The 12,998-nt window shown below is 41.8% G+C and overlaps 1 protein-coding gene across 4 annotated transcripts in view; it reads left to right on the forward strand.

Annotated features, from left to right (window-relative positions):
• The window catches only part of Scgdelta (sarcoglycan delta), a 185,127-nt gene that overhangs the window by 109,694 nt on the left and 62,435 nt on the right, over positions 1–12,998 (forward strand). The window contains exons 1-2 of one of the 4 annotated variants that reach the window (XM_076619361.1): positions 953–1,752; positions 1,818–1,949. The exons of 2 other annotated variants lie outside the window; for them this stretch is intronic. In XM_076619361.1, coding sequence (XP_076475476.1) covers positions 1,837–1,949 — 113 coding nt within the window. In that variant the 5' untranslated portion in view covers positions 953–1,752; positions 1,818–1,836. Of the gene's footprint in view, positions 1–952; positions 1,950–12,998 lie in introns of those variants that run through there. One more of the 4 variants, XM_033335859.2, reaches the window with a different exon arrangement.

Genomic DNA, 12,998 nt, shown 5'->3' on the forward strand with positions numbered 1-12,998 from the left:
CTTTTTATCACGCGGGTTTATTATAAAAGTAATAATTTACGGAGGACTCGTGGCTTTTAAAATAGCTTCTAAGAACATGAACCAATAACCTTTATAATGTATTCACTTCACCTTTGATCTCTGTCTCTGCTGGAAGTTTTCTCATAGAAGATAATAATAGCTAGTTTTTATTGCCAATTTACAGAGAAACCAGTTATCCTTCCCTATCGATTCGTCGTTATGTAAGTCGATCGTGTCCATACATAAAAATCCAGATCAAAAACAATTCTTTTTTAACTAGGAATCGCGTCGACCACGAATCGTAGACGCGTCAAATTCGGAGCTAGATGCGTAGACGTGGCGCAATCGGTATTTCCAATGGAATTCTCGTCGCGTCGTGTCGTTCGTTCCTCCAAAATCATTCTGCAACACGTACGTGCGCGCGCACGTATATCACATACCTGTAAAACGCATAACACGTTCAAGAACGTGCGCAACAAGCTCTCGCGACACGCTCGTCCCACCAATCCGTACTGGAACGAGATGGCTCTTCTTTTCGTTGGTCTGAAAACGAACTTGGCAAATGACTGGCGGTAGACACGCGGACTAAATGACTGGCAGACGCAGGCACTCCATCTTCCTGTTCCGCCAGCACGTTGTTGGAACGAGCACCTCGCAGCTGCATTCGAGCCGCTTAAGCGCTCGTATGCCACACCCGACAACCGATTAATTATGAACATGCGATTAGGCATAGTGTTTGGAAACAGGTAGCGCGTGTGTTATCTCGACGCTAGAACGAACATTCGTTTCTCGTTGTCGCGTATTCCCACGGAAAGACGGTGTACGCGCGCACTCCTAGACGCGGCGAGACGAGCATTTTCTCCAATGGTAGGTTGGCGCACGTAATTGGCTCTGGCAGCCGCGAACTTTTAATTGGCTCCGCGAGCCAGTTTTCGAGGCCGCGCGCCGACCCGGTCTCGTCAGTCCGATGGTTTGTCACTCTCGTTCGACTGGAAATCACCGTGAAACATCATCGCCGATCAGCGAGATTCGAACGTGGCGCAAACGGAATGTAGTAGCAGCGGAATGCTCGTTGACGAATTACTACGACGTGAAGAGAAACGTGTAAAAGGAGGGATTTGTTTTGTTTTTGGCGCTGCATCGATAGCTATATGGAAAGGATAGTAGTTAATGCGGAATTATTAATAGCAACGCAACGACATAATGCCGCGAAAATTTTCGAATATTATTTGTTGGATTAGCGGATTATCAGGGATCTGTGACAGAACGAATAAAGCAATTATTTCGAGCTTATCGATCGTGGCCTGCTACGATGGTGGTTGTGCAATAGTGCCGCCGTTTACTGCAATCGTTTCGGACAGCCTGACGTCTTCTCCCGTTTTTGTTTGACTTCTTTTTTATTTTAAATCTCGTTAGGAAAGCAATACTTTTTCGCCTGATCCGAAAGTGTCCGCGGCGGGATTAACGAATTTCACGGGGTGAGCCGGCTCTTGGCGACGATGAAAAACGATTTTCTTGATCCTTAGATACAGTCAGAGGTCGGGCGTGCGCGGATGCACCGCGAAACCTTATCCCCGGGGTCGAATTGAAAGAAAATACACCGTTGTTATTTCAATCGCGCAGCGTCGAACTCGGCCTCGAAGCTCTGATTACCGCCTCGTTTCGATCCATTTCTACTCGGCAGGGCGCCTATTAAAACTGACGTTTTTAACGCGGCGGACACCATCTGACCTTGTCACATAATGTTTAATGGTGCTCATACCTGTTCATCATCATTTAAATCTAAAACAATCTGTATTTATCTTTTTACCGTATAGATAATGTGACACGTTCCGAATGGTGGTTACAAGCGAGTCTCTCGTGACGTTCGAAACAGTGAAGAGAAAAGAAGCGTTACATGTGTGTGTTACGTGTGTGATTATTGAAATTTGGGCAAGATCGGTGAGAAGGTAGGTGAAACTGTTTAAAGGCCTTCGTGTGTTGTTCCTATTAGCAGAGTTATAGAATAGTTTTAAGAGCAGAGAACAACTGAAGAACCACTTTTAGTTTGCAATTGACTTCCGTCACGATTTCGTGTTACGTAGAAAGCAAAAACGGTCGAAGGATTTCCTATTATGAAACGAATATTGTACCGTCCCTTCGACTCACCTATCTGCCACGATGCCATTAAAAAAACCCATCATTTACTCGAGTACTATTTCCATTACGAAAAACGTGCATTTCCGTTGAATTAAAATAGGCGCATATACTGTTTCGTAACACATTTGTCCGGCTTTAGATGCATCTAATGGCAAGTAGCCAAGACAAATTCGGCAACTTTCTCCGCCATTCAAAATGCACGGTGAGTTTCGCCAGTTCGGTTCTTCCCTTCGCGTGTATTATTAAAATGGCAATTACCTCGCTAAACGGTGCCCTAGCAAGTTGTGAGCGCTTCATGTGTGCAATCACGTTTTCGAACAATAAGCGCCGTGGCGACACGATGGATTCTCTCGTCGATACCCGTGGCTTATTTCCAAGTTAAACACGGAGATGTTCCTCACGAGCAACACGCCGCGGAAATATATAGGTAGAAACATAAACAAAGCGAAAATTTAGGTCGCGTTACTCGAACCGTGCGCCGAAATCGACGCGACGTTGCGATCATGCCACGGTTTTCTTCGTCAAGGCTTACTCCCTTTGCTTTCCCTTAAAAGCTTTCGTTCTTCTCTGAGATATTGAATTTCTTCTTTTGCAAATGTGTGTTGGATATTTTTATAGCTCGAAAGTTTTGCAGTTTTTAGTTCGATCGTAGCATTCCACTTGCGATCATGTCTTGGTTAATTTATCGTTATTAAGATGAAATTTTTAACACCGAGGAAAAATTAAAAATTTCTAATTTTCAAGTATTAGAATTTTCAAACTTCCAAACTTTCGAATTTTTTAACTTTCGCGTGTTCAAATTTTCAAATTTTTCGAGTTTCAAACTCTTTAATTCCAAAACTTTGAAATTTATATATTTGTAACATTTCATTTAAAAACTCACAATGTCACATTTTTAAATTACTGAAGTTTCAAGTTCTCGAATATTTCCTGTAGCTAAATTTAATTTGCGAACTTTTATGTTTTCAAAGCTCCATTCTTGTCCATTCCATATTACTTTAATGTAATCTTTGCACATTATTTCATTCCTCGATATTCTGCTTCTCTCCTTTCTTCTCCTTCCTTTTCCTTTGAATTATATATTTTGCTTAAAAGCATTGTTTTTTGTTTGATTATTAAGCTTTTAAACCTCTTATACCTTTTCCAAGATTTACTGACTTTCTATTTCTTTTTTGTTTTTTTTAATTTTTGATTACTCTCGTCCGAGATGAATATGTATACATGGTGATTATCATTCAAAATCCGCATTGATTAACAGAATAAATTTCCAAAAGGAAAACGAGATGTTGCGCGCAACGTTCCGTGTACGGTACTCGAATACTTAAGCTGAGTCGAGTTTCTTCGATAATAAATTTCTGTTAGCAGGTAACAAATCACGCTCTAGGGGCTCCTCGTACAATACCATTCCGCTGGTTCTTCATTAAAATAACAAACAATACGAGCAACTTTCTCGTTCATATTAGTCGATAAACTTTTGTTCGGTAGCACGATGCTCATAGCGAGAGTCAAGAAGATATAGTGGAGGAAAAATGGGATACTAACAAATTGGTGTCTGATCAGTAACGGGCACACTCTACTTGTCGATTAGGCGCAATTAAAGTTTGAAATTCATCGTCAGTTTTATGAAAACTTGTTGGACGCACGTTGATTTAATGCTAATCACATGAAAATACGATTTGTCGATAATAACAGTTTTAAAATAACTTGGATTAAAAATCAGAATTATAAACTTCATGAAATCTGAATACAGTACGAGATACAATTTTCATCGACTATTTTTACATTAGATGTCTTTGCGTGAAATGTTGCTTAGACCTTTTAGCGGAAAAATATTTTCTAGAATTCATGCGCGATATGGGAGATAATAAACATTGCAGGAAAAAGAAACAATACGCAGTGAATAGCTCGATTTAAAGGACTTGTACTGTATATTGTTGGTAGAAGCATGCGTTTCCATTTCGTTTTATTTAGAATGTTACACGTGGTTGAACAACGGTTCATAACAACGAAAGCCATCGAGGAAGGAAATCTTGTATGTTTTCGGTTTTGCATTTCACGCAAGGCGTGTCAACGACTTCGGTCAAAGCCCCAGTTTATCGTGAATGGGAGCAGAGAGCTGCAGAAGCGCGTGATGAATCGCGGAAACTTGCCCAAGTTGTGCGTTTCTGCAGAAACGCGAAAGTTTAAAACTCGCTTTCATGAAAGCCTAGTTAGCGCAATTGTATCCATTGAAACCAGCCTTCTGGCGTGCGATACCTTTTACCGTATCATCTCGAAAGCTTTCTTTAAACTTGTTGTTACTGTAGATCCTTTAACATCCCCAACTTCAAACGTAAAAGAACTTAAAAAAAGACATATACATCGTATTACCGCCTCGAGCTAACCGCGTAATTGATAAGCAGGTTTCAGTGGTCGAATTTGTAATTAAATAAATGATAAAGCATTATTATTAGCATAAAATAACATTATTTTACTGTAGTTAGTTAATCTCGTTTCTAAAACGGGATTACTCGAAAGCGAACAGTTTCGAAGCCGTGACAACGTTCAGCGTGATCCGGTGCCTTTCGAAACAGCTTCATAACGGGGCACTCTGCTCTTTAATCCGAGTTTTCAACACTTTGCACCTTTGACTTCGTTACGTCCGTTCAGCGGAACTACTCCATCGCGTCGGCGCGACGCGTTCCTCCACCGGCGCGGAAGTTGTCGCGTTCGAAAGCGATGCGTCTCGCAAATAAGAAATTCGTTTAACGGCACCGATAAGGTCAACCGTGGCGCGTCGAGTCTCGCGGCCGAGTTCGTCTCTTCTCTCCGGCAAAGGCGACGAAACTCTTGGAAAACTTTGCGAATAAACTTTCCTCTTTCGTGAGAGCGAAGCGCGTGCAAGAAGAAAGACTGGCAGCGAGAAGAACGATAGAGAGGACGAGAGGAGAAAAAGCTATCCCCCAAGCCAAGACGACGACGCGGTGTCATCTTGACGTAAAATATGGATTATTCCGGGCATTTGCATTCGGAAAATAAGCCGACGAGCCGTCGTTGAACGGGGTCTGAACGAGATCCCTCTCCTTTTCCATCCTCTTCTTGCCTTCGCCGCTGTCTCCGTTTCCTGTCGAGCCCGACAGAGGAACTTGTCGCCAAAGTTTCGCGGTAATTATCGAATCGTTTGCCAATTCATCGGCAATCGACGCGAAAGCTACACCGTTCCCCTCCTTCTGGTGTAACGATCGAATAACAGCAAGAATAAAAATCCGATTCTCCCTTCGAGAACAGCTTTCTTTCATCGACGCGGCTCCCCTGTACTCCCCTGCTTCCGACCATCTTTTCAACAACGTTTCCGTCAAGAGTCGTAATTAGATTCCTTCGTATTGAACATCGTCCGCATGACCGGACCAACGTTCGTCGATGTTAATTACTTTCCCGTTGATGCTAATCGATTCGATATACCTCGTCCTCGCCCTTGTATTTTCGATGACAACGGAAATCAACGTCGAGCCAGGGTACGGCTAGTCGTTCGCCACGCGACACCGTTAATCTACCCCCAAAACCATCGATGCGTTCACACTATTTCGACGATCTGGTCGATATTATTATCCAGCCTGGGTACTGATCAACATCGATTGACATTACCGAATTTATATCCAGGAATACGAGAAACCGGCGGGGACTAATCGTTATTAGCAACGACAGACGCGAGTACCGACAATGACGAGATTGTGTTAAACGCGTGGCCCGCGATGGAGCCTGTTTTCCAAAGCGATTTTGCGCGGACGTATCGCCGGGGACAGGTGTTTTTCCCTGTTTCCTCGATTAACGCTGTCACACGCTCTTCACGGTCTCTTTGAGCGTTAAGCGTGATGTCGATGCTTGTTATTTCGTTCGCCGCTCCGTCCGTGTTTTGTCGCGGCGATCGCTCGTTCTCATACGTATAAACGCTTATGGGACACAACCCATTGTTTCCTGATGCGATTTTAAAGCAGGTGAAATCGGGTTAATTCTGTTTGCGGTGTGTGTAGTCTGTGGTGTCACGCGATGAGCAGATTCTCATGAATGAGCAGAACTGAGAACTGAATTAATTTTTTTTGCTCGAAGAATTAGATGGATAGACTGCCCCTTAATCGGAGGATAAATTCGTGTGAGATTATTTTAACCCTGCGGATATTGACTTAAAATCTATGCTGCGGTATCAAATTTTACGTAAAATTCGTAGAGATGCTTACACGATGAAATATTTCATCTTAGTAAAGTATGACGTGCAAAAGGAGTTTCAACTCCTTCGATACTTAACCGGAATTCCAAATAGAGGGAGAAAATAACACAAAAACGTAGGTATCATTGGCCGAAATCGATTTACCGATAAATTAAGACTGTTCTCTTATATCTATCATTATTCCCGACAGTTGGAAAGAATTATCTTTTATTAGAAAATGTCTTCGATCGGTAATTACGGCTGCCGAAATAAGATAGATCGATAGTGTGACATCAACGCTGTCGGTATGCGGTACGTGTTGAACGCTAGATAAATATACGACTCTATAAAGGAGCTTTCTAAATTTTTAACCGGATCATAGCTTATTCAGAAACTTTTAGAATCACGGAATTAATGCCGAATAAAATCATCGATTTCCGTCAATCCCAATATAGATATAATATATTGCATTTTGAACACAGATAGTTATACGATTTCAGATCAGATCAATCGCGATTTCTAGGGTTAATAAATTCATGCATGCTTCTGATAGGCGCTGAAATATCGGAACCCGCGTACTTTCCTCTTAAATCTGTCGACATCTTTGTATTGCGAAATTCACGATTCCGTTAATAATTTGGTGCAGAGCCCGCATCGTTTGCCTGGCGTGTACGTTAAGCGATTAACGCGCACCGTTTCAAGAATTTATCGAAGCGATCGGCCGATGTCTGACCAATTTTACATTAGGCGCGAAATTAAGGGCGTGGAGATTTCGCTCGGTGGAATTCGAACCATTCAACGCAGTCGATCGTATTAATAGACCACAGAGGATCGTTCGGTGTCGTTAACGAAATGGTTTCTATTTAATGTAACGACATACCTCTACGAAATTCCGCGACCATTCGTTTCACTATGGCCGAGGCACGCCGGCTGAAGAGTTGCGTGCATAGCGGTGGTTTCTGCGAAGTTCAAGTAGATTTATGCCACCACCAGTGTATCTCAATTAATTTCGCTGTGTATACGTACGTATATACCTATCTGCCGGTGATATTGTTGCAGCCGACATCAAACGAACAGCTCGCTTCCAGGAAAAATCTCAATTAACGCTGATCCGTTACGGGTACGCTCCGACAATTAACCGGCTCTTGGTCGGCCTATACACAATTCTGTTTTTTCCCGACCCAATTATGTAGAAATTTGATGTAGAGAAGTTTTATATACGACTCGTTTCCATTAATTTTTTAAAAACGTCGAATAAATTCGCTTTGTTGCTTTGATTTTTTATCCTTCCATCGAAGAGAAACAAGAAAATCGACGATGTAGAAAACTATGGATATGACATTTTTAACGCCACTAACATGGGAAATATAGTAACTTTATTATAGCCTCTTGTAACATTAGGTGGAACGATTTATTCCTCTGTATCCTTGCAAAACTTTACTAGATACACGCCCACTCCATGGATGCGTGATTTTCAGCATCGTTAAAATAGGAGATATACGTTTAGCTGACAATTTTAGAAATTTTAGATCTACAGCATTGAATAAAATTCTTCCCTGTTTCTTCATCTTGATGCTTTTAAGGTTCCACTGGATGCATTTTTACCAACTACTTCACGAGCTAAACTCGATCGAGAGTACTCTCTTCATCTTCCCCTTGAACCACTTTTCGCCACCCTTGCTGAAACTTTTTTAACAACAGCCAGATCATGTTTGATGTTAACACCGAATCTCGAAACGAATGTCAACGAAGTTTCCTTCTCTCCAACGGTATCCATCTGAAACAGTTGAAACGCGAACCTTTTTCCTGCGTTCTCTTTCGTCTTCCTTTTCGTACAATGAACGAGCTTGCACCGATGATGATCCGTCACCTGTTTCGTCATCGAGCTCGCCGCGAAGGTATCAAAATACACAGCAACGGGAGAAATGAGCTCGCGTTCGAAGAAACTGGAAGGCAGTGGTGAACTCTGGTACGCAAGAGGAAGGCGGAGGGAAAAGGAGAGGCGACCAGAGGAAAGGAAGAGAGCAGGAAGGTCTGTGCACGCTCGCAGATGGCCTCGGATAGGCGCTTTGTACGAAAATGAAAAAGTCACGAAGGCGGAAGTTAAGAGCGTGCACACATAGAGGTACAAATACACGCGTCAAGGGACAGAAAGAGAAATTTGTTGCACCGGGAGTCTGATACACCGTACGTCGAGAAAATGTGCGCCGAGGCCTGAAATCGATGCCCGCCATCGACGTTCCTAAATATTTCTCGCTGTTTCTTCCGGTGGCAGGATTCGATCGATACGCGAATATCTCAGAAAGAAATCTTTCCCCTTTGTAAGTTTTTTAATCTCGCTTATTTCGTCTGGATAATTATCAACACGATCTCCGCTATACAAGCTGTCGCATTGTAACGATGTAAATCAGGATTTTGAGAAATTAGATTTAAACACTTGCATTTCAACTATTGAAAGTATGCACGTACTCGTGTCATTTTCCTAGTTTCACAATTGATTCAATTACCGGCGCATGAGAAACTATCGATATACCATTTTATTCTTCGTCTTATTTCATACTTTTATGTCGATATAATCTGTAGCGGGGGAATGAAACGTAGAACCTGATAAAAAGTTTCATTGGAAAATGAGAATATGCGTCAGTACATTTTGTAAGCACTGTATACTTCATTCTCTGTTTCGATAACTTTTCGCGTCTTGAAAGAATACGATGAACTTTTCACAACAATAAGCGCAGGGTATCGTTCGATGAAAAGTAGCAGTGAATTGATGCATCAGTGTATTTATCGGTTCTCCGTATATGGGATATATTCCAGGAATTGATCGTACACCTAAAACAATTGAAAAATGTTCGTATAAATACATGTGCTGTTTATTCTTGTTTACGAGATACATATAACGAGTTTTATATGTTCTGTCGTGTGTTGTCTGATTATATCTATGCAGATGATATATATATACATAGTCAAAATGACCACCTTACGTTTCAAGATAAATCTTTAGACATCTTGTCATTGATCCGGTTACTCTCTCAATGTCCTGTGGTGTTCCCCGAAGTTGTTGAAAACTTTGTTCTACTATATAAGATAGTGCTTCCAGATGGTATCGTAATGAACCAGATCAATGACACAAAACGTCTCTAGATTCAGCTTGAAACGTAAGATAGTGATTTGGAGCATCATCTATAAAGTTGATCAGATAACAAAGGATAGAACACATGAAGTTTTCTCATTGTTTTCAGGTCGAATCAATCACAATCGACACTCGAAATGTGTCCAACGCGTTACGGGACAACCTGCATACATTAACTGCGTCGACAGACGCGAAGAGAGAGAAAGAAAGGCAGGGACACGAGATTTTACGCGAGCAGAGAGGTAAACACGTTGGATGAAAGAAATATTTCATTCGGTGCTAGCTATAGACATTGAGAACGCGTGCCGTTATTCTAGCGACATTTTACAGGTGGCAGCGCGCTTTGATAACCTACAATATGCAATCGTTATTTGGATATCCAACGTGAGTTAAAGGGCTTCACTACGCTATGAATATGCAATATTTCTCTACTTTCGAGTTACGCGCTCTGCGTTTTCAATGCATGCATGAACTCGAGAATAAAGTGGATAGCCCCGTGCCTCGCGCCCTCGAAACTACGATTTTTTTTTCTCTCTCATACGCGCTCCCTCGATTTACTTTGCCGGATCGATCGTTTGGAAACGGAACGAATTCTTTAAGATATTCATACTTCATTGTTGAATATTCCATTTAAATGAAAGATAAATACGTAAGATAAATTTGATACGATTGTTAAAAAATCACCCAGTGAAATATTTCAGTCGTACGCTATGCTGAAATTCAAACTCTCGTTCGAAACCATTCAGTTCCGTTTCATGCGCGAGAGAATGTCCCTTTCTTTCGAGTATCCCAGTAAAAGTCGTCATCCGCTTTTGTTGCGACCACATAATACACCAGAGAAAACAGAGAATTACAGTCTTGTCTATTGATACATTCTACGTTTACCAGTCTCGTTGTCATACATTCCTAAAATCTTAAAGCTGTCTTGGACCGTACAAATCCTCGATTGAAAAGCGTCTGGCAACACGATGTAACGGGTGTTACGTCCTTTCAGTGCCACGTCGGTGTCGATCTTGAAAACGAGAGACACTTGAACACGGTTCTCGGCTGAACGTGCGATTCATGTTTCTCCTGAGCGTGTTCGTTTGATCAGCGCCGGCTTCTTTTTCAGTCACGAACAAGAGCCACAGAGGAGGCCTCTTTGCTTGTTCGTTCGCTGTTTCCCTCCGCGTCCAGTTTCTTCTTATCCCGAGACTTTCTCTAGTAGGGAAATAAAAAGAGTCACGAGACAGGAAAACCTCAATCAGCAAACACACCGTCGGGACGTCATGAATATCGGAAAATTGGAAATCGGTTAGCCCTTGGGATTCGACGACAGCTCACAGGCCACGTCTACCAACGTTTTCTTTGGATATCGTCCTACCCCTCCAACGGAATTCCGGCGAAATCCTCGCCAGACGTCCTGCGAGGAATCTAGAATTAACGTTCCCGTTTTATACCCACCTCTCGGTATCTCTTACCACGGAACTCTCAACCGTTAGGTCGCTCCGATATTTGCGTTCCTCGATTTCATCGTAATTGTACGAATTGGATCGGATAAAGAATCCGGATTCTACTTACAGCACGAACAGACTTCTTGTTCTTTTAGGTCGGAGATCACTCGAATCGAATACGATGGTGAAAGTTCAAGTAGGTGAAATTTTCTGTTACGTATCTCTGAGTTATTTGCCCTATTCGAGATTAATAATACGTTCTCGCTCAAACATCATAGGAAAGTTTTTATATTAATTGGAAGAGCTTTTGGTTGAATGTAGAGTTTTAATGATTCGGTGAACGTGATACTTTATACGGTCAAGGCAAGTAATGCGCATCAAATATCAAAATTTTATTAGACATAGGAAATGTGTCCTATCAATAACAATAAATTCTAAGGTAAGTTGAAGAAACAGTGTTTACAGAGTCATCATTTTCCTGTACATTTCAATTAATTGAGTTCATCAGTGTGGCTTCCGAACAGCTTTCAGATACCATAAAAATCAGAAAAACAACGAAAATGTATTTATTATTGTTTTTTCTTCGATTACTCGATTATTATTTAAATATTATTGCAACATTGCAAAACTCGAAGCGAATTTCTTCGACTTGGAAAATGTATATCGCGATCCTTTAACAAGTCATTTGGGATTTTCGAGAATCCTGATATGCGCATCGTCTCAGATTTATAGAATCTCATCTTAAATCCGTAACTTGTTTTACGCGTTTCGACCATGCACGCGGAATCTTGCTTGCAGCGTAGAAAGATTCCTCGTATCGGCGTTTCTGTATCGCTGGAAACAGGAGTGAAACAAATGGCGCTGGATCACGATGACGCGGCGCGATGGCAGAGAAACGAGGAAGGAAAGACTGTATGCGGGATCATTGTTGGGAAGAGCAGCTTCCGTTAGATTTATTCCTTTCCTTTATTGAGATACGATCGTTTATATTCCCGGAAATAGAAATCCACGTTGGATCCGATACCGAGCCACGTCGCTCAAACGTTTGCCTCGCTTTCTGCATGACCTTCGAGCACTATCGGATCTTAGTGAAACGCACCTAGAGCGTGTTCTTCAAGTTTCATCCGCAGAAAGTACATAAATGGTCTTTGACTGTGGGAGATGTTTAGAAGTTGACGATGGTTGCCACTTTGTATATCATCTTATACGTTCTGTGACTACTTTAAAGGTAGCTGTCGTACGGGGAGTTTAGATATTATCCGAAGCATGTTAGAGTTTAGAGAAATAGAGGATAGCTTGCACTTGACTTATTTTTAACACTCAATGCTGATAGATCATTTGAGTTGATTTAAAATCGTGGGTAGAAAACGGTATCGTAAGATCTGCATGACTTTATTCGTCAGACTATCTTCTGTATCTTAGCGACGATTGATTAGTATACAAGTAATGCATGCTATTGGTACAGGTACTTCAAAGCCTACTCTTTACTGTACAATTCCAAGTTTAGAAAAGATTTTCATGCTTCTTTAATACTTCTTTTCTACTCCATATACTCCTTTAGGTATACTCTTAATTTACTCTACCACGCTTTCATAACACACTTTTCTAAAGCATCCTAAATATCTGTCCCAAACTCTACAACACACCGTCACATCCAGTTGCATCTTTGCAACTCAATCTCTCTCAATGAAGAACAAACGAATTAAAACCCACCTGCACGCGAAGCAGGTGGAATAACCAGAAATTTTGAGCAACGGTATAACATAACAATACACGTTCACGGAAGATGATCTAAAAGGCAGCGCGTTCAGATCGCGCATAAGGATCTAGCTACCTTATTTGTGGCACGGTCCGCCTAGCCAAGCGAAGATGCATTTGCCAGACGGAAGGAGAAGGATGTATACAAACGGCAGTCGCAGTTCACAAGACGAAAAGGCTCCCGTGGGGCTGCATTATCATCCGCCGGCATTAGGTAGCTTGTTCGAGGCGAAGGTGAATCCTTGGCATGTATCGCGTACGCGCACCTGCATTCAGCCGTACATGTGTATAGGACGCGTATTACGTGCGATTTCTATGGGAATACGGCCAGCGGAGCCAGGTTTGCATCCGA

This window comes from Bombus vancouverensis, chromosome 6, assembly GCF_051014615.1.
Source record: "Bombus vancouverensis nearcticus chromosome 6, iyBomVanc1_principal, whole genome shotgun sequence".
Taxonomy (NCBI): Eukaryota; Metazoa; Arthropoda; class Insecta; order Hymenoptera; family Apidae; genus Bombus; species Bombus vancouverensis.